At 41.1% G+C, this 25267-nt stretch overlaps 1 protein-coding gene and 1 long non-coding RNA gene across 4 annotated transcripts in view; both read right to left on the bottom strand.

Moving 5' to 3' along the window:
• The window catches only part of STX18 (syntaxin 18), a 69358-nt gene extending 65600 nt beyond the window's left edge, over positions 1–3758 (bottom strand). Inside the window, exon 1 of one of the 3 annotated variants that reach the window (XM_075499733.1) lies at positions 3277–3758. In XM_075499733.1, the coding sequence (XP_075355848.1) occupies positions 3277–3438 (162 nt within the window). In that variant the 5' untranslated portion in view covers positions 3439–3758. Of the gene's footprint in view, positions 1–2739; positions 2930–3276 lie in introns of those variants that run through there. The other 2 variants (XM_075499735.1, XM_075499734.1) reach the window with 2 other exon arrangements.
• Positions 3759–5343: 1585 nt separating this feature from the next.
• Positions 5344–25267, bottom strand: part of LOC142408603 (uncharacterized) — a 38831-nt gene continuing 18907 nt past the window's right edge. The window contains exons 3-4 of the long non-coding RNA XR_012775353.1: positions 12092–12223; positions 5344–5412 (exon numbers count right to left, since the gene is read on the bottom strand). This is a non-coding gene — a long non-coding RNA (uncharacterized LOC142408603). The remainder of the gene's footprint in view (positions 5413–12091; positions 12224–25267) is intronic.

The following is a 25267-nucleotide window of genomic DNA, read 5'->3' as shown; positions in this document are numbered from 1 at the left end:
GGGAAGTGGAGAGGGAGGTGCTGATCTCTTCTCCCTGGTATCCAGTGACAGGATGCATGGGAATAGTTCAAAGCTGCACCAGGGAAGGTTTAGACTGGACATTAGGAAGCAATTCTTTACCAAGAGGGTGGTCAAACACTGGAACAGGCTTCCTAGAGAGGTGGTCGATGCACCAGGCCTGTCAGTGTTTAAGAGGCATTTGGACAATGCCCTTAAGAACATGCATTAACTTTTGCTCAGCCCTGAAGTGGTCAGGCAGTTGGACTAGATGATCGTTGTAGGTGCCTTCCAACTGAAAATACTCTATTCTGCAACCAAATAAGGCATCATGAAAGTGGTGACTAGGTGTAGGTTATTCAGGGTCTCCACTCCTATCCTATATGGATTCTGACCAGTATCTTTCATGACAATTTCTACAGACAACACTAATTAACTATTTCACATGTTCCTCAGATTAAACAATACACAAAAAACCTGTATGTAGACATGGAAGAATTCACTAGCTTTTGGGGAGCTTTTTAAAAAATAAATATGTTAAAGAATTAATACATCTGCCAAAGATTACATTTCCAAGCTAAGTTGCATAGCCTTGGCAGAAGCAGCTAAATTTTTAATTGCGAGGCTACAACAAAGTATTTGAAAGAGGGTTTGACATATATAATCAAACCAAACTTTATTTGGCTGAAACAAGCAGTTAAAATCATAATTTATTTTACTACAGAGCTTATTCTTCTAGCTGGAGTTTCAATGTTTTATTCACACATCAAAATGGTGGTCTCTGGTCTGGCAGGTTGTTGGCTCATCATCACAAATGTACCTGAGTTACAGGAGCAAAGCAAGGCCAATCCATCTCACTCCTACTCACTGATCAGCATCTTGATAGAAATCATGTTCAGACGTGCTTCAGCAACACATTTTTAGCCTTGGCTCCTTCTCCAAAGTCATTGTTTATGTAAGTATCATTAATTAAACCCACCCTCCCCCTCAGACAGACCCTTCAGCTCATCCACGTTGGCATTAGCTATTTACTTCACTTGAAGCTCTTGTAATTAAACAAGATACTTTTATCCACATCTTTGTCCTTCTTTCTGTTGTCTGGACAGTGCCCCAAGGAAACTCAGAAACGATGAGGAGCTCAGAGAGAAGACTGGGGCCAGCACGAAATAGCAGATGTGAATAGAGGGAAACAAAGGACTAAACCAGGAGGAAAAGCAGGTAGCTATAGCGTGCCATCACTGCACAGGACTGCAGCTGGGCAATGAGAAGATGAGGCTAGGCTTGAGCATGAACAGAACTTCAGAAAAAAAAACCAAAACAAAACTGGGAGGAAGCAAAAGCAAGGGAGCATTGGTGATAGAAAGGGAAGAAGCAGTGGATGTGAGCCTAGTCTGAGGCTATAAATTATTTGGAATACAGACACTGAAACTGAGAGGGAGGAACCGAAGCGCAGACAGAGAGTACTGGAGGCAATGGGGCAGAAGGTAAAAAGCTTTGGAGGGAATAAAGAAGTCTGTGGCTATAAGAGTATCTATAATGGAACCTAAAAACCTCAGATTTCCTCTTGCTTTCTCTGCTACTGCAAGTAACTGTGAAACACTTCAGCAAAGCATCCCAACACCATCTAGTGCTAAACTCTTAGAGGATAATGACCTGCCCTCAGCATCAGCCCAAGTGCTGGAGTTCTGAACAGCAGATTTAAAAGTTGCAGCCCTGTTGATGATGCAGATAAATGCCAACATGATACCCTGTGGTAAAATTTCTATCCTTTTTAGAATTCTAGGAATTTATACACACACATTGTGTTAAAAAGTAAAAAGGCTGCCCTGTTCTGGGGTAAGACTGAAGGAGCTTGTTCTCTCTAACACTGCAGAATGTGGAATATCTTTAGTTAAAATCAGGAGATGCAGTGGGGGAAAAAAGGTAGATCTCATGGACAAAGATCTTTAATATAGTTTTATGGACTGGTCTGATCACTGCAGATAGATCCTACCATAGAACTCACAGTTGACAAGTCACTTCAATCAACTTTTTGTAATGGTTAATAATTATACGTTCATTTAACAGGTACGCAACTTGACACCCTCTGCTTAGGCCTCAAAGCAATCACTGAGCTACTGAACATCAAATATCAAGTGTTATAAAACACATGAGTTTTTAAGTACTCTCTCTCAGAATTGGGATAAGTACAATGAGCGCAGAAATGTAACATTAATATCTGTGCTTGAAAACTAAACTATTCATAAGTTAGAAAATGACAGAACAAAGTTACTTGTGCATTCTTTGTTTAGTCCTAAACTTGCATATGCGTTCTGTAAGCCTGTCTCCTCAGAGAGCGTACTGAGCAGTCTTTTTCTTTTAGTTTTTCAAAATATGTTCCAGTGCCTTATTAAACAAGTGCTATTCAAGCCCTGCTTTGGTATCAGACTTTTCTTTCCCTGCCTTTTACTCAGTAGGGAGGAAAATAACCTGCAACAGGTTTGGTTTTACAGCACGACTGCGGACTGAGGACTATTACTAATGCTGGTCAGCCTTCAGCTCTATAATTCCTTAATGTCTCTCTCCATGCTTGACTTTTCAAGTCTTAAATTGTTCTGATTACCTTTTCACACGTAATTTGTATAGAATTAGCACTTTACAGCCATACTGTGTGACAGAAAAAAAAAAAATACTAAAGACAGCATATACGGTGCAACATTACAAACGCTTATGCTCATATTTGTTATGGAAGCAATCTCTTACGTGGCAATTGGCGTGAGGAAATACCCGTGTGAATGCATGCCCGACCGCGGCATAGACTGAAGGAAAGTGGGTTGTGCCCGACTAGAAGCGTCAGCCCTCGCAGGAAGGGGACGCAGCCAGCGGAGGCCCCCGGGGCGGCCCTGCGTGCCCCTGCCGCGGAGCGGGCCCCTGCCCGGGAGGAGCCGCGCCAGGGGGAACGCGGGCGACAGGCGGGCTCGGAGCCTTCCCCAGCCGCCACATCAGCCGCCGGGCTCCCGGCTCTCACGCTGCGCTCCCGCCCTCCCAGCCCACATCCGTGTGGGAAAGAGCTGCCCCGGGGTTGCTTGCGGGCGACTCCGGGGCCTGCTCGCTCGCCCCGGGCCCCCGGGGAGAGCTTGGACGCGGCGGCCCGTTCCGAGGCGGGGGTGAGGGGGGCGGGCTGCCCGCGGCGGCGCCCAGGCGGAGCCGCTGACGGGGCGCCGTCAAGCGCAGGCCGGCGGCGGGCCCGGCTGCCGCCCGTCCTCCCCCCGGGGCCTGGGTGCCCGCCGCCGCACTCACCACCTCCCGGGCCCGGCTGGTGAAGTCGCTCTTGGAGCGGGCGGCGCTCCGCCTGAGCAGCTCGTCCCTGGCGCTGTCCCCCGCCGCCACCCCCAGCGCCTTGTTGCGAGTCTTCACCGTCTTCACGCTGGCCTTGAAGAGCAGGGTGATGTCCACCGCCATGGCGGCCCGCCCCCTCCGCCGCCGGCCGGTGGCGGTGCCGTCGCGCACTCTTCCCCGCGCAACGCGGCCCCGCGCGGCGCGTTCCGCCCTGCGTGGGGGTGCGGGAGGGGTGCAGGGGAGGCCTCGTCCCCACGCTGCCTTCTCCGCGCTCCCAGTTTAATTCACTGCCGCCGTCCGGCCGCGGGGCCACACTCCTCGTCAGCCTCCGCCGAGCCGGCCTGGCCTGCGGCGGGGAGTGCAAGGCCGAGCCCGCTCAGCCGCGGGCAGCCGGTGCTCGCGTCCGGGAGAGGCGGCTGCCTTCCCCGTCACGGCTCGCCTCGCGTCAGCTGAAGCCAGCGCCGGCCCGCGCACGCACCGGGGCGGGAGCGCTGCGGCGGGGCTGGACGTGGCTCCCCGGCACCTGGCTGCTGTCTCCTAGCAAGTAGCGACTTTGCGGAATAAAAGTTATATTCCAACAAAACTTAGACGCCTAGAGCACCCCACCATGGCGTCGTGGCAGGTGTAGCCAGGTGGTGCTGTTATACGCAGTCTCCCAAGTTTTTAGCTTGGCAACTTAGTCGTGGAAAGACAAGATGATTAGAGTTTTAATGTATTAATCAATACATGTTAGCAGATCTGCACTGGGATCTGGGATTAGCGCTGGTGTGAGATTCCCCTAGGAAATGGTCACACGTGTATGTCCCCCGATTACTGACCCCTGAGCTGTACCGGTGGAGCAGCCCTGCCACCCCTGGAACGTGCAGCGGCGATTTCTTCTCCACCGGGAAGCTGACCTCTGAGGTCCTCCGATCTGCTGCCATCCGACACTGGGACGGTATCACACCGGTACCTGGAAGGTGCATCACAGTCAGTCACCACACATCACTGTCTGCGATCTAACTGATTCTGAAAAACCTTTGTTATTGAGGCAACTGTGTTACCATGTTCCGTGCAGTGGACTAGCTACGTGAAATTGCATGGCACAGAGGGGAAAACTTTTGACCAAATAAACAAGTGGTGGTGTTTTATATATATATATATATACACACACACACACACACACACATATATATAATATGCCATATAATGCTCTGGCATCCAGCAGATACCATGTAGTTTTTAAGTGTGCTGTCACTGACCAGAAGCACGTTCCCTGAGACAGTCTCCAAAGAACACGATTTCAAAATCCTGCCTCTCCCCAGCAGACTGGAACTTAATCAACCACAACTATTTTTCCTATCTGCTCCAGAGTACCAGGCTTTCTTCCATTGTTGATTAATACTCTGCTTTCAATTCAATTCTCATCAATTCAGCCCTAGCTATAGATTAGTGGTTCCGTCATAGTCATATTATGATTAGTATTAATACATACTTTTTTATTATTGTTCTATTTTAAATTGTGTTTTTATTGTGGTACAGATATCTATTTCTAATTAAAGGAATAGACCGTTTTAAGTCCCTGTCCTCGGTGCTGGATTTACCATGAAAATATATTTAAGGTATTAAAAAAGTGGACAATGACGGAGGTTAAACTTTTCATTCCAGGCATGCCAGCAGCATTTGATTGAACCTCAAGCCAAAAGGCTTTCCTCTTTCAAGAGTAAGAAATTCAGTATAAAGATACTTTAGCAAAAGACATATTTAATAAAGCTCTGTGGAATTTACACATGGTAAATCAGATACTTTCAGGTATGTTTCCTAAAATTGGTTGTTTACCTTTTCTTTGCATTACCAAAACCAAAGTAAGCACACTTAATAAAATTCCAGGAACTCCTTGATCACACTGACACCCTCAGTCTGAAACTCCCTGAAGGCACTTCTGAGACACGTTCACCAATGCTACATGTTAGGGTGGTTTTCATATGCTGTGGTTCTGCCATCCTTACAGTAACTAATGCCTCACTCCACAAACATGTTACTTCACAGGTGCTTGCACAGGTAACTTCTTGCCCATAGAAACAAGGAATTCACAGCTTGGCCCACAGTAGAGTGCTCCTGCAAATGTAGGTGATAGAATTAACCTCTGGTTTTGTGCATATTCAGCTATATATCTTGTTCCAACATTTAATGAAGCTAATGTTTACACTCCCTTGAAGTATGCCCGTTTAAGTGGGCATTGGATAAGAATCTATAGATTTTTGCTATTAGAGTGCTGCTTTTTTACATTTAAACTGTAGGAATAAGAAAGTTATTTTGAAATTTTGAACTTCACCTTCCCTTCCTGCTTTTAGAAAAAAACAACTTATTGGTGCCTATGTTATGTTATAGTTTATTCACTTTCTAATGAAACTTAGGTACTTTAAAATAACTGGAATACTCTATACATTTTTGGATGAAAAAAGAAACTACAGTTCGTTAAAGCAAAGTAAATTTTAATGGACATACTATAGTTTACCTCCTAACTTTGCAAAGATTTATGCACATGCTAAACCACTGTGAATACTGTGAATACTCCCACTAAGGTCAACAGAACCACACATGGCACATACAATTAAGCACATAACCCTTTTACTGGATCAGGACCTTAGCTGCAAATCCTTTGGGAACAAGGTTGTGTCTTTATTTCTACTTTTACTTATTTATTTGTGCTTTATGTATGTGACCAGTAGTTACTGAAAAACACCCCAAAACACTAATGGTAATATTACACAACCACTTTTGAACCTCAGCAGTCTTAAAACTTCCATTCAGGCACAAGGAAATAAACAGAGACACATTTTAAAAGAAATACAATATTAAAATTCCATATAGCTGATCTCATCTGTCAGAAATGGACTGAAGAGTTAATCTGGCAAAGGAAAAAGTTAAAGTACCTTTTTAATGTGAAAGAAGGTTGCTCAAATGGTCTAACTCATTAGGTATATAATACCCAGGGCCTCTGCTGTAGAGATAAATAGATAGCTTTGAAGATTACAACTGCTTTAAAATCAGTTGCTAAGAACTGGTGCCCGGAGCTTTTATTTGAACTTGATCCTAGCTTCCTGTATACAGTAACTGCATCTACTCAGTAGTTAATTTGCACTTCGACAGCCACCTTGTTTTGAAAGTTTAAAGCTTACTTTGGAGCAGATAGGTTTCAATAGTACATGCTGGAGCTTCCTGTAATTGCTAAAAAGACTAACCTTGAAATTTAAGATTTTAAGGTTGGAGTAAAATTCCAAAACACACACAAAGGACTACAGTCCCACCACAAGCAATGCAGGGAAATCTGTAAGAACGCATGCACTGTGCACTCAGTTGTGCCTCAGCAGAAGTATGTCTGGAAGAGGAGGAATTAGGAGTTTGCAAACTACAACAGTTTTGTGTGCAGTGTGAGGACAGCGTGCTGATCATCAGGTCTTGGTATACCTGCTTAACAGGCATGTCCAGTAATAGGTCCTGGGCAAAGCTGCTAGTGAAAAAGAGTCAGTGTTTCCCTGTGGTTATCAATCAATGTGCCCATTAAAGAGGGGACGGTGGGGTTCATCTCCACTCACAGACAGGTAACTCCTCATGTTTTGAGTTCCTTTCGTGTGAGAGGTAAACAAAAGAGGTAAAGCTCCTGAACGTCTTCCCCTCTAATGCACTCCAGCTACAAAGGTCCTAATTTGGCATGGAAAATAGAAAACTCTCTATGGTCTATTTTATACATTTTATATATTTTCTGGCATAAAACCAGTAACTTTATGTGATGGCAGTGTTGCAAACTGAACAAAATATCAAAAGGAAGGCAATTTGCTTACAGTGCACGTTTGTAATCAAGGCAAATCAAAAGGGGAGAAGCTGTATTTGGTCACTGTTTAAATTTTTAAGCCAATAGCATGCATGCTTATAGGCTTTAACTCAAAGTAAATGCAACAACTTTGTGGATGTGTAAAGAAATCTTTGGTGTTTAAAAGTAGGATTGTAAGACAATACAACTTGTACAAAGGAAGTATGGTCACTGTGTACAATGAAACAAAGTTTTGTGGAAAGAATGGATATGAACATAGCTATAAGCAACTTGTATTGTCTGTGGCAACAAATACTGACCGCTAGAAACCAGTTCAATTGGCAGTAACATCAAGGTTCTGTTATTCCTCTTGAAACTAGACCATCCCACCAAAATTTACACCAAAAATATTTAAAAAATAGAACCCCCTCATGTAAAATATATTTTTGCCTTAAAATGTATCTGTATCTATGATGCCTAACAATAGAAATTCAGGGAAAAAATGATAGCTTGATTTTCCAATTTTTCAGAGGCATATTTAATTCTTAGAGACATTATGTATAAAACAATTCTTTAGTTGTAATGCAACTCCTAACATGATATATGCTATCCAAACGACATCATCAAAGAAGTGTGTGTGTATGTGTATGTTCCATGCAATTAAGCTTGAACTATGGAAATGTTGAAGAGCTGGCTTCTGCATGCAAGGATAATTCTCAGGTGTGCTGATTCTTCCTCACGTAAATGGGAACACTGTCCCTGCCTTTGGACATTGAATGTAAAAAGCAGGTGAAATTCCAAGTGAGGAAGAAAATTGTAGGTCTTCATCAGAAAAAAATTACCTTATAGACAAGGTTTTATAAAAAACAATGATTTTGTTTATATACTTAGCCTATGCACCGAAATAAATGTTATTTTCCAAAGCAGCAGACTTCAGAGGGTAAAATCTTCAGTTCTTTGCTCACAACTCAAAGTGTAAACCTGCAGATCTGTGCTTATCCTACAAAGCTTTGAATCTTATAGTACAGTGTATATTAGGGGTTTTTTGCCTTTTATCACTACTGCTTCTTGACTGATCCAACAGCAGCAGTAGTTACAGCAAATGTATTTGTGCAACTAACAACTCTGTTTGCTGCTAGTGTTTTAGGCAGATTATCATCTAACTTGGATAGCACCTGACTAGCGGATCCAAAGCAATGGTAGCTAAGAGGAAGCCTAGAATCAAAGCCTTAGGTCAGATTCCCCAAAGGTAGTTAGGAGCCTAACTCCTAAGGAGATCTGAATCTCATGCAAAGTATTTATGTATCACTTGATTTCAGTGCGTTTCGTGTGTCAGGGCTCACCAACAGCCTTGACTGTCCCTGACCAGCCTCCTCTGGGCCCTCCCTCGTGAGCTCCCTGTGGGCTGATGTCAGGGAGGTGCCCGATGCCCCGGCTGGGGGTGCCCCTGGCTGCCCTGCTCCCCTCACTCTGGGCAGCAGGACAGGCTCCAGCCAGAGAGGCCCTGCTCTGCTGGCTGTGGAGTTGCAACCAGCTCCCCATCTCTGAGCGAGCAGCTGGTCCTCACTCTGCCCTGACGTTGGGCACCTAAATGTCATCATGATGATCATGATGACTGTCATAAGTAGAACAAATAAGGCCAGTAATACCTATGGCAGTCATTTCCCACAACCAGCATATATGCCTGGAAAAAGTCAATAGAGACATGTTCTTCGTCTTAAATGTTGCTGAAGAGATTTTACCTCGTTCAAAGTCTCTCTCCTTTCAGAACTTCCCATACCCTCCTAGACTCTTGCAGACTGCATGGTTTCTTCTATGAAGCTCTGCAGGAAAAGAATACAGCTAGCACTCACACAAAGAAGCTCAGTCTACTGAATTCTGTAGCGACACTACTGCCGAGACTCACAAAGTCAAACTCTGTTCTTCCTCAGTTCTTCAACAACATCCATCAATATTTGTCTAAGAAGCTGAAAAAGAAACTTGGCCTCTACATATATGAACAAGGCCATGCGTTGTCTACCAGGCAAAAAGAAAGAGCAATAAAAATGGAGATATTTTTTCAACAACAAAAAATACACACACAATAACAACACAACAGGCATTGTTTCCCATGTGCTTGGATAATCTTAGTAGATAGCTGATGAAGCAGCTGGATTACCTTCTAATTTTCATCAGTGAAGACGCTTTTGAGAACAGCCAGTAAAATATTAGCAAGATAGTACAGGAAAGCTTGCACTGTCACTACTCCAAGCTGTTACTTTTCATGTGCCTTGAAAACGCTGTATTTTGGTCTCCAGGGGCAGCATGCACATCACGTGTATTTTTAAGAAAAACATTTCATGAAGCCAAAATATTTTCAGACCTTCCAAACCCACTGATTTTGGAAATCCTGAAAAAAATAGTTGAGCATATACTCAGACCAATTCTATGTTGTATATAGAAGAATCCCACGTGTCTCTTTGCTGCTAGGCCTGCAACATTTGCAGACTTACATATTCTATAGTTTAACATACGGCTATCTGAAAAGCTTCTTCATTGGACAAATGATGGCAGCTAGAAGAACAGGAATTTAAGAATGAGAAAAGAAATATAATGAGCTTAGAGGAAAGATGAAAAGTGGAAGAAAAGATGCAGATAAGGTCTATACCAATTCAAATCTTACAATAAATTCAAACTGGGAGCAAAGTGTAATGCAAAAAAAAATTAAGAGCTTGTAAAACAAATACAGGACTGGAAGGTCTTGAGGCAGGGCACAGAGAACTCCATGCAGCTGAATTTTAAGAACTGTGAAAATTTATGTGGCAATAACCCACTTGAGATGAAGCGAGCCATTTGAACACTCTCTAAATGGCACTGATGAATGTTAGGAGGCAGCTTTCGTTAAGCACAGTCCAGATGTTTTAGGTAGAGCTTGGTTTAGTGCCTAGTACATTCACAACCTAGTTTGTGGCTCACAAGCTTCCCTGGGTAGACGAACCCTTATAAATTGAGCAGCAGCCAACACAAAGGAATCTCAATGCAGAGTTCTTACAAGTATAATTTAATATAGGTAGTGAAGAGAATTAATATCCCAAACAACTACATATGTGGCTGTCAGCCTATGGGGCCTTAGAAATGGGATACAATGAGCAGAAACCAGACAGGCCTGGATTTTGCACACCACTGCCCACCATATTGGATGCAAGAGGATTTGACTTGAAAATATATATGCAATAATTATTGTATATGTGGGATGCTCACATTGTCCCACAGGCTCTGAGTTACTGGCAGTGAGCAGAGCTAAAAGTATATATGGAAGAGATCCTTTAGAAATTTCCCAAGAAAAATAATGTTGATATGCCCACTGTGAAAAGAGTAGGAGAGAGTGACACTTTTCAGGGACCATCCTACTATGAAGACTGAAAAGCAGTGCAGACACAGCAGTTCCTCATAACACAGTCCAGATTCACTTTATTTCTCAAGATTCATGGGTTTAGGAGTGAAACCAACCTAGCTACTCTCTAAAATTCCAACCCCTTAATAAAAATGGATAAGAAAACATATGTTATAAAATATTAAGATGAACTTCAATCATGGAACACAGCACAGAGCATACTAATGTCTTGCATTAAAGAGGAACTGTATTTAAATGTGATTTTCCATTGATTCCATGTTAACAATATGCAGAAGTGATGGTGGAGTGGCCCTTACAGGAGGATGGGTAGAACAAAAATGCAAAAAGGGTAGAAAAATTAAAATGTAAAAAGATCCCATTTAAAGAATTATTTTAAAGGAGAAGAGGAGAGGAAAAGGAAAGAGCTTCTCTGAAGTTATTTACAGACAATGGTGTAAGAAAGGGAATTGTGAAATATGGACCATTTTTGTTCAATTTTCTCATAGAAACTCAAATCCTGGTGTGTACATGACAAACCATGATGGTTGGGTGGGCATCGAATTTTTGTTATTAAGAGTGCTTTAAAAGTAAAAGAGGAAAAATCAAACTGGGATTTTCTTTCTGTTTCATTTGATGTTAACTGCAATGACCAACTGATATGTCAGAGAAACAATATCTTTCTTAATGCCTCAGTGCTCCCCACATTTATAGGGTCAGAAATAACAATAAGCCAAATCAAAGGCATTTCATTGTTGGGATTTGAATCAGGCCCAGCATACGTCACTAGAGATCCTACAAAGTCTTTGCCAAACCCACAAAGGACTGGAGTAATTCCATAGCTCCATTCTGACATTTCTGAGGTTAGGCAGTGGCTCACTATCTGCTGAATATCATGCAGATTAGCAGTACAGTGGCTTGTCATAGTGGCTTTCACAATAAATAAAGCACCAGTAAAGACACCAAATTAATTGACATTGTAGTACTCAAAATTAAGTTCTCTTTACTTCTATTGCTTATGACTTTAAGCTTATGTATGTTCTCACAATATTTGCCTAGTTTTATTACAGCTAAACTCCCTGAACTTTTTCATGGCCCAGTTGCACAAAGCACTAGTGTGGGTACAAGGGAAGGGATAGGAACAAACAGCTTGGGGAAGAAAGGGTAGAAAGGGACTGCAACTGCACCAGCTTATACTGGTTTATTCTGCCAGTGAACAGACCCAAAAACCAAACCAGCATAAATAAACCAGGCAGACTAGCCTGACAGAGAATAATTTTATTCTCATTTGTATCAGCTCAATTTAGTAACTCCACAAAGCCAGTGGAAGAGGCATAGAAAATATAGCATCTGACTCTATTATTGCTTATCTTGGTAGAAGCAGGAGTTAAACTTGTTGTAAATAGGTGTCAGAGCACTTATGGCATGTTTACAGCCTGCATAGCAGCACTGCATAGAGATCCCTGAGCTGGCTCCAAGCAGGCTAGCATGTCCACAGCGTACAGGATTCAGTGCCCTGAATGTTTTCTGCCAGGGTGTAATCATATCCCCCTTAGCCTTTCAGCTTAGACTTGTACAAAGGCATTATTATTGCTATACAGAATGTACCTTACCTGATAGGGTCTTAGAGCCGACTTGTTCTTTTCATGTTGTTGACTGAGACTCAGTGTCCGGGCTTTCCTGGTCGTCTGTCTTTTGCAACTGATGAACCTCTAATTTAGAGCAGAAATTCTTCTTGTTAGCCCCTAAGGGGAAAAGAAGGAAAGGATTGATATGCCTTAACTCTAAATAATCTCAGAGTTGGTACACAGTCTCAAGTCATGCTCTAGCCACTTCTACAGCCAGTAGTCCTTTTGGCAAAGCGTGCCATTGATTCTAAGGGACATCTCTGATGGGTGAGATGCATGTCCTTGTAGTGCCTATCTTCAGAGTCTAGTTTAGACTAGACTTTCAGCTTAGACTAGGCATCTAGTTTTGAGGCGGATGATTTTAGGTTAGACGAATGCAATCTTTCTTATCATGGTACTTCATGTGATAAAAATGGCATATACCAAAATGAAATGATTCAATACTTCCTTGAGAACACTGGAGGGAGCTCACAGAAAGAGACAGGAGTAAAAGAGAAAAGGTGGCAAGAAAGAGAAGTCGTTCCAGTTATGTGCAAAGTTACGTGAATATTTACACCTATAGCTTGCATCTCATTTCAATCCATGTACAAATGTAGGAAAGAGGTATTTCTGTTTCTATTAATAGAACACATATTTCTGTATTTCATTTAATAGATGCTAGTAATTCTTTGTATTTGTATCCTGGCATCATTGTAACTTTCTATTTTGAACATGTATATTTAGAAAACACACATAACAGGCCTTTTCTTTTTCATTTAAATTAATGTTTATTTGAGTTCTCTTGTTTCTGTTCACTTGGCTTCATGCTCTGCAGTCTGACATTTAATCTAAAATGAGGGAGAGGGACTTTGGCAAACTGTAGTTATACATCCCCTAGGAAAATACCATCATCTTCAGTGAACACAATATAATGAGGAGGTGTCCTATTACATAATTGAGGAGGCATTGTCTTTTATATGCATTCTGGTTCACTTTTCACACTAAATTAATCTTAATAAGCATCTGCTTTGAGTAAAGGGAGTTTTGTGATATTTCAACCATGACCTCTCTGGAAGTCCAAATGATTTCACTTTATTTTTCAGACTGGAGTATTCTTTTGAAACATTTCCCTTTACTATATGATAATCAGTGTGTTAACATGAGCTGATTAATCCCATCAGTGTTAGACTGATACCATGGCTCATGTGCCCTTTCCCCAATAACCTCATGGCTGCAAAATCACTGGCTTCTTAAATGAATTCAGGGCAATCCTACAGATTATGTTATACAGGAGGTCAAACTTGATGATCACAGTGGTCCCCTCTGGCGTATAATCTATGAATCTGTAACTCAAACTGGAAGAAATACAAATAACTGCACAATAGCAGTAACTGAAGAAATAAAACTAGATGCTTTTAAGATAGAGCTTGATATATTTATGAAAAGGATTCTATGAGTTGGTTGCCTGCAATAGCTGGAGCATGGACTTGGTGGCCCTGCAGTCACTTCCAGATCTATTTTACTGTGTTTCAATTGCTCATCAGCTTGCTCTCATTTTTAATATTTATTTTAAAACAGTTTTTGATACAGTTACTAGGATAACAAATTAAAGATGGATTTTAGCTTTTTAAAGAAAGGCTCTCTTTCATTTCAGATGACAGACTGAATTGAGGCCTATGAATAATGCTTGTGTTGACCTGCCAGAATATGTCTTAGCAGCGATGAATTCTCAAATACCCAGGCTGAGTTTATTCATTTTGAAGTCAATGGGAGGGAAGGCAATACAACCCAGTGCTGAATCAGGCTGCATTTTAGCATATCAACAATCATATACTGTGTTTTCTTTAAAAAATAAGAAAAGACTTTGCAAAAGCCACATTTGATTTTGTGAGTGTGACTTTTGCTATATAGTTTATCTGCTTAAAATTATACTACCATACGGCATGTGTTAAAGAAAATGTTCAAAATTTGCTGCAGACTTCCACAGTTACAGTTCTCTCCTCCCCTAGTAGTTTGTAAGACTTGACAGAGTTGAAGCTCAGAGAAGAGCTGGACTGCATGAATATGGGAAATGGAGACATTTCCAAGAAGAGTAGGAAGTGGGTTTGGGAATTTATTCAGTAACACACAAGGATCTGGTCCAATTAAAATAATTGGTAAAATTTACTGGCTCAACGAGAATAAATACAGGGCTAACCATTTTAAAAGCAAGCTTCTTACTTACTCTGGAGATATGTCTCAGATGAGACAAAAGGAGATTCCAGTTCCTGTGTGTCATTAGCAGTTTCATGGCACTTTTTAATATGATTGAGATTGAGAAAAGGATTGTACACCATCATGTCCTGGCCAAATTTCATCTCCAGTAACTATTTTTAACTACCTTAATTTCTTCCTGTGGTTTCCATTATTTATAGTGTTGCTAGGTTTTACTACCCCTGCTGTGTTTTCCTCAAGATGTCCTTGCCTTCCACTGGCAGGTGACTAGCTCCTGGTATACTTTTTGCTGCCTCATGGAAAGTTTTATGGAATTCTGTAAGTATTTGTGAAACACTTGGAGCTACTTATTTGTAAAAGAGCTTGGAGATGCTGGTTTAAACTCATTATCGCTGTAAATCTCAGTATGTAAATCAAAAGCTTAAAGCAAGAGCATACTTGGTTTGCATCCTTTGGTAAGCTTTCCAGTCTTTTTCTCTTCTGCTCTTCTCTCACTCTAACATGAAGTTAAAGTATTTCTTTTATTAAAGGTTAATATTTATTGTATTGTTTGCATTTCTTTCTCTTCCTGTTGGCAAAGCACCAGCAGATTGCTTACATAGTACAAGAAGCAAATGCACACAGACTCAGGGTGCAGTTCCATCGTCTCTTAAGGTAATGTGAGTTCAGGCTGGTGCTGAAAGACCTGTCCTGCCCGCTGCCGGCCCTGGCAGCCTTGCCCATGTGCTGTCATTACCACTTGTGTGGCTGCCCAGTCAACCAGATCACCTTGCATTTTCTGTACGCTTATATTTCCATCAGATTGGCTTGCTCATGACCACGAATGCCAGCACATTTCATGCAGTGAGAGTGCATAACCAGAGGCAACGGGGAGGTTAGGATTCCCTTTTTCAGCAGTGCCCCTGTGTAAGAGTGACATAAACTGATGGAGAAACCACACCCGTGATTTTTAAAGATCACTAGTGATTGTGGCTGCCTCTGCTTCTGGGTATCTAATTTAAGATATTTTTAGAACATGTGAAATTCAAAATCCTTTGATAACCAGATCCCTTTAAGGTGCTCAAATTGAACTCATCCAAAAAATTTAAAAAATTCTGAAAATCACAGCTATAATTCTCTTTCTTAGGGCTTTATATCTAGGGAAATCTTTCAGATGTGGATTATTTGGTTGTTACCTGTACAGAGCTGACCACCAAAAAAACCTTCTTTATGACTATAAGATGCAATAGCAGATATCAAAATAATAGCAAAGTCATATCCTAAGGTTAGTATCAACTGAGGGGATTTCAAAGATACATTAAAAGTCCTGTTTGTTTTGTTTAAAAAAAAAGTTAGTAAATTCCTTGCAGTGTATCATGTCACGTGGATTTTAACATCTCTACCTCCAATCCAAATTTTAAATCAATATTACTTGCGTGGGTATGAGCTATCATGCATCACCAAACCCATTTATTCAATTCATCGTCCCTTTTCATTTCCAACCCATAGTTGCCTGCAACATACATGCTTAAACGTGCATCCGTAATTCATATGTCAACACATTTCCATTAACTAATCACAAATTATCAACTTCAGTTCTATAGGTCTGACCACAGGTAAGCAGGTAAGTTTTCCCTTTGTCCAACACACTTTAGAACTCAGGTGGAGATTTTGAATCTGATTATAAGTGATAAGATATGTAATGATAGCACTATTTTGTGCTTGAAACAGCATTTTTAGACTTGCATGCTTCTGAATACATTTGTGTTTAGCTAAATTAGCATGAACCTGTGGTGTGCATATAATCCAATGCATATGCATATGGGGCTATTCAGTGATTCAAAAAAAAAGTTTAGTAACTTTATTACTTAAAAATTAGCTTAAATCATATGAACTATAAATGTGTCAGTTAAGAGGATTTTAAAGGAATATTATCCGTAGGAGAAATATAACCGGGGGTTAGAATTTGCCTTGGAGAAGAATATTACTTTAGTATGGCCAAGGTGGTCCTTCCCAGCTGATTCCCCAGGTAAGAAGGAAGGTGAAGTGCCTCCACAGCTTGAAACCACTTCCCAAAAGTTCTATGGTAGCACTGTTAGAGAAGTCCGGTTCTCTGCAATGCTTTGTGGGCAGAGACGAAAGGGCAGTTGGTCTGTAGGGAACAAGCCCACAGCCCCAGCGCATGGAAAACTCTTTGTGTTATTCACAGCTGCCACTGAGGGAACTCAGAAGAGCTGAGTTAGCTTAGCTACTGCAAGAGTGAGAGCACAGCACTGGCGGACAGTCGTATGTGTTTTCAGCTGTGTGAATTCAGGGACCTTAGGTATCCTGTGTGCTCTCTGGCAGCCTATGACCACTGGTGGACCCATGTCTCTGGAGCCCACTTATGAATTCAGTAAAGTATCTCCTTTCTCATGTTCTTTACAAAAAGAACTAAACTAACTCCTTATTGTGAATTCAGTTTCAGATAGTGTTAGGTTGGGCTAATTACTGATATTAATTATAGCAGAGAGTTTGAAGACATAAGTTTCCATATGAACGTACAGAAAGTATTCCTAGACATCAGTTAGAGAACGCTACCTCAAAAGGAAAACTCTAGTACAATCAGACAGCTCTAAAACCTTTCCACTGGCACTTCTGTTACATTCATACGTGAACTACAAAAAATAAAAGGCTATCTTTTCTGTCCATTCATATCCTAAAGATTGCACTTTTCTCACTGACTTGAAGATCGGAAGCAAGGCAGATGTAAAGCTGGTAAAAATATGTAAATGTGATTGGTTTTATCCGAAAGAGGCCTCATTCTGTAGTTTTTTAAAAAGCAGCAATAATCTTTCTTTTCATTTCAAAGGGTTAGTTTGCTTTTATAACAATTTCTATTTCTCATTTGGTTTATCACAATAATTCCTTATTTGCATGACAAGTTTTACAAGCAAAATAGTTGACTGCAAAATATTAAAACCTCTGACAGCTTCTTATTAAAACAGTGTCAAATGTTGAACCCACTTATTCAGCTTTTTCACCACCTTTCTCTCCCTCACAGTGAATCACTGAAAACTAGTGCTAAGAAAGTGAATACGGATTTTAGCATTTGTCCCAAAAATAGTTTAAAATTATGTCCAAATTGTTAACCAGTCCATTTATGCACATTCATATATTTCATTTATACTTTGAAATCAAACTGGTGTATTCCTACAGATTCTCAGTCTTTGCGTGAGATGATTTTGAAGCCGTGTCCAAAGTCCACAGTCTTGTCAAAATTTAGCTAAATTGGTAAAGGCTGTTAAACCAAAACCACCCTTTTATATTGAGACAGTCATATTAGCACAAACATGGTCATAGCCTATTTGTTCACACTTGACTGCATTTATGACAGCTTAACTATTTTGAAAAGAAAATGTCTTTATGATAATATAACTGCATCCAGACTAAGGGATTCTAACAGTTTAATTTGTCTTTTTGTTTGTTTGTTTGTTTGTTTGTTGCAGTTTTTTTCAAATTATTGATTTGGTCAAATCGTTGGGTGCAAAAACTGAGTGTAGATCAGGCCTCAGATCATGCTCTTATTAGCAAACCAAACACTGGTTTTGTTTTTGTTGCTGACGTTGTTTGTTTTCATTGCTGTCTGAATGAGCCTTTTATGGTCTCTGCCTTTGCCTGGCTGACTGCACCCGATTGTATTTAATTACATTTACTCAGTAGTTTTAGCCGGGATCACCGGCCATTACCTATCAAGTCCAATCACTATTATTTAAATCCAATGACTCAGAATCAGAGAATTTATCTTTTACACACTTATTGCCTAAACATCCAGCATAAACATGCAGAGATCTGGAGGACTTGTTCTGACTGTGCTGATTAAAGGCAAAGAGCAAGATGGATGGAGTCAGTTGTGATCAGCAGGCTACAGCGTCCTGCTGTGCTCCAGTCTCTGCCATTGTGCTGGGCTCTGGGTACCAGACTTGCCATGGTCCTCTCAGCTCTAAAAGGAAAGCGGGCTTTGTTTGCCTGTAAGCATCTGCAAACTGTTCTGACACATGATCTACCCTCTCAGCAAGGCCACTCATTAGGCTGATTATCACTTCAAAGTTTGTATTATCATCCATCTCTAAAGGCAATTAGGAATGGGTGGCTTTGAGTATCAGACACTGGGTGACACTAAGTGACTCATCTTTATTGATTCTTTTGTGAGCAGAGACAGTGATTGAGATGATAGGATTGCAGCCTACCTGCCCCTTTGACTGGTAAATACTGAAGAAAAACGGTGTGTAATTAACTGACAGTTAATATAGGTTCTGTTTAGTGTTCAGAAAGCACAATAGTGGAAGCTGCCCAAAAGGAACAAAGTAATGAAACTCCTTTGACAAGTTAAACTCTAAAGCCAACTGTGTAATTATCTGACAGTTAAAGGGGGGAGGGGAGGACTTGGTTTAGTATTTATGAGACCAAAGGAATTCCTGCGCCTGAACAATGGGGACAGTTACTGACAATAATCATAACAGCGACACAAAATATTTGTTTGTGCAAGTCTGGCTTTCAAGTGAATAACGATTGGTTTCGGGGTCAGAGGAAGCCTTGCAGTTCCGCACCGCGGTGCTGGTGCCGCGGCTCCCTCCGGCTGCCCCGCCGAGGCCGCGCAGCAGCCGCCGGGGCCCGCCTCGGCACCGCGGGGCCGGGCCGCCCCTCCGCGTCCCTCAGCTGCTGCTGAGGAGTCCGCCCTGCACGAAGGGGCTACGGCCTGCGCTGCGCGGAGAAACGCCTTGGCAAAACTCGGTCCACCCTGGCCAGCGTTCCCATGTAATGTTGTCCTGCTAACAAGCCCTTCGCTTTCCCAGCACCGTTAGAAATATTCCTTTTAACGTAGCGACACAAGCCGGCTGCCAGAACAAGCCGACCAACACCGAGGCAATTCAGAGGCACGCTTACTGGTCCTCCGCCACAACACGAGAAGCTGTGCTCCACGGACACACTGTCCCACGACGCAATGTTCACTGTAGGAATAGCCTGCCCGGCTGCATTTTGAAATCCTCTGCGTGAGGGTTCCTCACAGTCAACAAGGAAGAAAAAGTCGAATTCATGATCCCATGTGAACCATACTATTTTGGAAAAGGTTATAGTGCACTATAAGAAATGCACTAAGGAGAGAGCTACTGACTTTTAAAGTTCACAAAGAGGGAGTGTCATTACTGGAATGAGCCTTCTGGGAGGTATCGAGGTCCGAAAGAGATGATCGGGGTGTGCTGTCTGAAACGGCAGTCTACTAAGTACCATGGAGTTTCAGAGGAGGTCCTTTCAGAGTCTTCAGGGCAGCATTTTGTGGACTGAGCGCTGTTTAATAGTACTCGTGATTTCATCACCCTGGGAGTGTGGGGCTTTTTTAGTTTTGTATGAATTGTCAATGAGTAAGTAATGCTTTAGGTTTCTTTGTGAACTGAGGATCTCAAAGCGCATGGCAGACTAAATAATAAGCCTGAGAATGTCTCCATGAGATGGGCAAAGAAAGGGAAGCATATCAGCCCTGCAAATTTTAAAATGTATATGCATATACAGCATATAAATGTAGACTAGGTAGTTTGTTGAAAGAACACTGCTACATGTTTTCCTTTCCTCTTCTCTTCTGTTGGCTTCCCATTGACCTTTTCCATACAACAGAGAAAGACTTTGGGGACACATAGAAATGATGCCTAGGACTTTTCATTTTGAGCTGTCTCTGACGTAAATCGTTGCCCTGCTGCTGGCACTGGATCACATCTTGTTGGTCATGCTCACAACAGGGATGAAAAATGATCTGTGGAGTTTGTGGGGTTCAGTGCAGGCCCAAGCAAGGAAAGAATTAGGATGACTTATGGAGCTGTGAGGTTAGGCATTGGGAGGCAAGGTAACTCGATGGAGGAGGGGATTCAGTTAAATGGGGTGGTTGAATCATCAGTATCTTGTGGCAGTGGGAGACCAGCAAGACTGTGTGGACAGAGGTCTGAGGCACATACAGGCTATCTACTTTTAGTCATCATGGGAAATAATGAACTGGTATGGCTGGAAGATCTCTGGCTATGTCAGCCGAGGACTAGCCAAACACAAGGAAAATGTTACAACTGTGTCTGGTCTTTCTGAAACCACTGCAGAAGCAGAATATAGTACCAAGTTAGGATACTCATTTTCCCAAAAGAAAATACTGACAAATAGAAGAAGCATAGAAAAGAGCTATAAAGATCTATGTGAAAGACTATAAATCCTAATCTATTTAATTTATCTATAAGAAGCTTAAGACCATTCAAAACCATCCATTTAGTTGGGAGATATTAATCTATCAGACAAATACTTAACAAGGCTCAACATCTGGAAACTGAAACCTGAAAAATTCAAAATAAAAATAAATCGTACATTTTAGAAAATGGGAGCCATTAGCCATTGGAAGAGGTTATTCAAGGGTGCGAGTTTACATAGTGGTATTGTGAATTTCTGGTTTTAAATCAACAAATCTGTTTTAATTAAAAAATGGGCCAGAAGGAATGGAAGAAGGACACCATAACAAAATTATCCAGCTTGTAGAATGAAGGGGCATTGACTAGATAACTATATTTTTCCTCTGGGTTTATATCTATGAGAGGGTGAAGTAGAGAGGAGCTGGGGAGAGAGCGAGAAGCAGGAAAGTTGCCTATACTAGCAGCTTGCGGATGCTGCTGAAGCACAACAGATTTCCAGAATCCTGGCCCTGCCGCTGCCGGCCTGCTGTGCCTTTGGCAAGCCATGATGTCCTGCAAGTTTTTTATTCCCCAGGCATCCTTTGATTACCTTATCTACTTGAAATAAAGTCATAAGATAGCGCTGCTTCTGAACAAAACGGAGTCCGAATCTCAGATACAGGTATTACTGCAATACAAAACCAGAACAACAACAAAGGACTTAAACATGGTTAGCTTCTCCCTTCCAAATCACATCCCAGTCAGGCCTCTGAATCTTCTTGCAGAAATGTAGGATCAATTTCAAAGACTTGCACTGATACAACAGTTAAAATGAATCAGTATGAGAAATGCATAGTAGAGCAGAAAGTAATAGCAGCCACTGGAAGAATTGTCAGCAGGCAACAGTGTGACAAGGGGAGATAACTAAGTTAACTCTAATTGTGTTAGATTCTTTTATTCTTCCCAAGACATTTTCTTACATTACAATAATAAGAGACATTTCAAATTCACATGATCTAAAGAATTTCCTTTGGGCATGCTGTTATAGCTACCCTCTTCCAGAAAGTACACAGAAAAGTCAGACAGAAGGAAGGGAAAACTTCAAGCATAATGTTTGCTAACTCATTTTGACCTCCACTACTCATTTGTAAGGTCCATTCTACTTTCTCTGTCTCTCACTTTTACCTTCTTTCTAATTTAATCTGATCCAAACAAATTATACATGAACAGCCATTTTCGTTGGGGTCTTGTTCACCGAGATACTTAGCAAACAATCAACTGACGAACAAGATAAGGATGGCAAAAGAAAGATAAGCTTTTGTTTATATAGTGGAATCACAGATAAAGACCTAAGCAGGCCTGCACAAACTCAAGAACCAGTGATATTATCTTTTAAGCTGTGGCACTGTGGTTGCTTCCATTGTATTTATTTGCTATCATAAAGCGTAATTTACAAATAATTTTAAATGTACACAATCCAAACTGGGAGGTTTTTTTGTTCTCCTTTTGGTTGAAATTGAGGGAGAAAGTCTGAAAAGTAGATTATTTGCTTTTGAGCCTTTGTGGTTTTAGTCTGGAAAATGCAAAGCAAAAAAATAAAATAAAATAAAAAAACACCTGAACTGACAGAAAAAGAGGAAACAGAAAAGAAGAAAAAATGTGAAAGTTACAATATAGGAACCACTCTTCTCGTTAGGACTTAGTTTTATTAGTGGTGTTGGAGAGCTAGTACCATGACTATAAATGAAGCACCAGTTCTATGGATAAAAACACCACCACAAGAGATATGCTTTGCTTTCCAGTCAAATATTTCAAGGCACTTTATGACCATTAGCAAAATAAGCCTCATAGCTTTCCTGCAGAGTAGGTAGGAAAGATTAAGCCCTCCTCACGGATGGGCAAACTGAGTTACAAAGCGATCAGGTGACTGGCCTGAGGTGAAGCAGCAGGTCCAGCAGGGTGGGGAATGGAAACCTGACCTCTTGACACACGCCTCTGTTCCCTAACCGCAGGACCTGTACTTCTTCTATCGTAGTCCATGTAAAGTAATAGTCTCTAGATGAAACCCATAGAAAATTGAAGTCTCTGAAGATATTTATTTGGCACCTTTCACTAGTACAGCAGCCACACCACTATTTTTTAAAAGCATGCTCCTATTTAAAATACACTGAAAACTATAGCGATTCATTTTTTCTGTGAGGAAATACATGTGTACAATTAGAATGCAACCAAATATTTAACTTGATGAATGAACCAAATATTTAATTTGATGAATGTGAACTTTACTAGGAAGTTTTGCTGGGAAGATATATTTAAATGTTGTTCTGCTGAACATATATACAAGATATATTTGCATAAAATGTTGCTGGAATATCTGTATTGTTATAAATATGGCCTCAAATGATATTTAAATATGGACCTAAGGATTTTTTTAAATATAAGGAACTTAGAACCTGAGCGTACAATTTCTCCATGTCAGAGAAATAGGCTTTTTGTGAATTTTTGCTGGGATGGGTTTGTGTATCTGAGGAGACATTTCTTTCCTTTAGTTTGTGTCATACAGAAGCTTTAGACCACCACTTATACAATCGTCACTGTGCAGTGAGAAAACTGAAATTTCCTACAGACAATCTAAAGTGGATATACATGCCAAGAACTGACTGAGTGAAGCCTTATGCTGTCTGCAAACACCTCGCAATTACTGGGACACTCCCAGCCCAGGTACCGTCCGTGGACACAGGTGTTCACATGCTTTTTAAAGAACTATGAAAAGAGATGTTATGCTTGTCTGCTCTTATACGTGTTCAGAAGATCAAAGCAGAAGGAGACATAAAAATTTCCCAATGTTTTGTGCAACAAAACTCAAGGATGCTAAAGTAAAATTTGGCTGCTGGGGAGCAGATTGGTGTAACTGATCAATATAACATAAGAACAGAGAAACAAAGGAAAGGAGAGGTTCAAGGCATCCTGAGGGGAAAAAGGTGTGAAGTCGATGCAGTGGAATGACAGTAACTAATGAAAGGATTCAAGGTGCCTATGATGGATACATGGTCAATACGGTGGATAACGACCATAGCAGCAGTGTTTTGAATGGGCAGATGGTATGTAGAACAGACTGGCACAGCTGGGGACAGGAAAGGAGGAGAAGGAGAAGCAACTGGGTGAATCTTAGAAAAGCCAAACATCAAGCAAGGAGGTGAAGGGAAATGCGGGCCACCAGAAAAAGTCATGCTGTGGAAATGTTAGGGAGAAAGCAGTAATAAGTTTAGCTGTAGTTTGGATGTTTGGAATGAAGGACAGGGATGAGCTGAGGAAGAAATGAAATTTCAAAGGAAAGAAAATAATTCTTAAATTAGATCTAGGTCTGGCTCCAGGTTTCAAACATCCTCTAGTCTGGAGTTTTGGCTCGGCTCACAAAGGGAGGAGCCACTCAGGACTGGGTTCAGATTTCAGTCACACTAAAGATGCAAGGTTTTGGCTTGACACCGTCTTAAAAGAAAACCCCATATAAAACAGCTTGGAGTTAGGTCTATATAGAGGCCAAAATATAGAGTATTATGGTGATTGATATTTGTTTGGGAGTCAAATTTGTTCTGCATGAAAAAGCCAGGGAAAGGGTTCCTCTTCTCCAATTCACTGAACAGAAGGTAATTGAAAGATCTCTTTATGGCAGGATTTACGACCCCTGAGCCTCAGTCGTTTTGAGCTAAATAATAATGCATTTGCATCGTAAGTGTATCTAATTTGAATTTCGCTTCCTGCCTAAACACTTTGAAAAGATGCATGCCTTGAGGTGTCTGCCTGAATAAAATTCCTGTGGAATTGAGGCTAACAAATAAAGTATGTCGTGGTGCGTTAGAATCTGCTCTGCCCTGGAGAATAGCTCCCCTGATAAACTGTCTGATTTATAATGACAACTGCTCCCACTGTTGTATACAAGTATACCTTACAGTAATGGGGAATTAAAGAGGCTTTCATGTGAACCAAATATTTAGCTTTGAAGTCAGTGGGAGCTGAGAGAACCCAGCACCTCACAGGATTAGTCCCTTGGGAATTAACCTTTTCACCTTACTATAGAGGAAGGATGAAATTTTAAGAAGGGATTTTAATGGTGTGAGTGTACTGAATAATAGGAAGGATGAGAATTCATAACAGTGAGTTACCTTCTACTTCAACGAACACTGGGATCATTCTATAAGACTACATGACTTTCTCAGCACCTTGTCCCCACTAAGACTTACACAGAATTAGTTTTCATAGAGAATGTAGCCTGTAGTCTTTTGTCATAAGCTTGATCATAGAATATAAGAGCCTCAGGAAGGGACTTTATGTTTTAAGTTGCTGTGTTAACTAACCCATCACCACCACATCAGTTGAGCAAAAGCAATACCAGTTTTTATATTTTCCTGTGAGAGATTTTCTATCTGCATTTTGCCTTCTGTTCACTGTTTGAATTAATGAAAGTGACCATGGAAGTCCAACTCATTCTGCAGTTTCTCAATCAAAAGTGAGCGCATTTTTTCCAGGTATTCTTTTGTTGATGATGATATTAAAAGTGACTTTCAAATTGACTGTTGTGAAACAAGCAGAATCTGCCATTGAGGGAGAAGACAAACTGCTTATAATTAGTTCTGGCAGCTGGAGGATGGCACTCCTGCTGTTTCTGCTGCTGGCACTGTAAAGTACATCATGTCACAATGCATTAATTATCCGAGGTCAGCTCTTCAACACACCCAAATTGCTACCAATTATTAATTAATTAGTATCATTATGGGACTGCCTTATGGGCCCTATCAGTCCCCTTGAA

This window comes from Mycteria americana, chromosome 4, assembly GCF_035582795.1.
Source record: "Mycteria americana isolate JAX WOST 10 ecotype Jacksonville Zoo and Gardens chromosome 4, USCA_MyAme_1.0, whole genome shotgun sequence".
Classification (NCBI taxonomy): domain Eukaryota; kingdom Metazoa; phylum Chordata; class Aves; order Ciconiiformes; family Ciconiidae; genus Mycteria; species Mycteria americana.
Note: the sequence above shows the minus strand (reverse complement) of the source record. Positions and strands in the feature narration are given on the sequence as shown.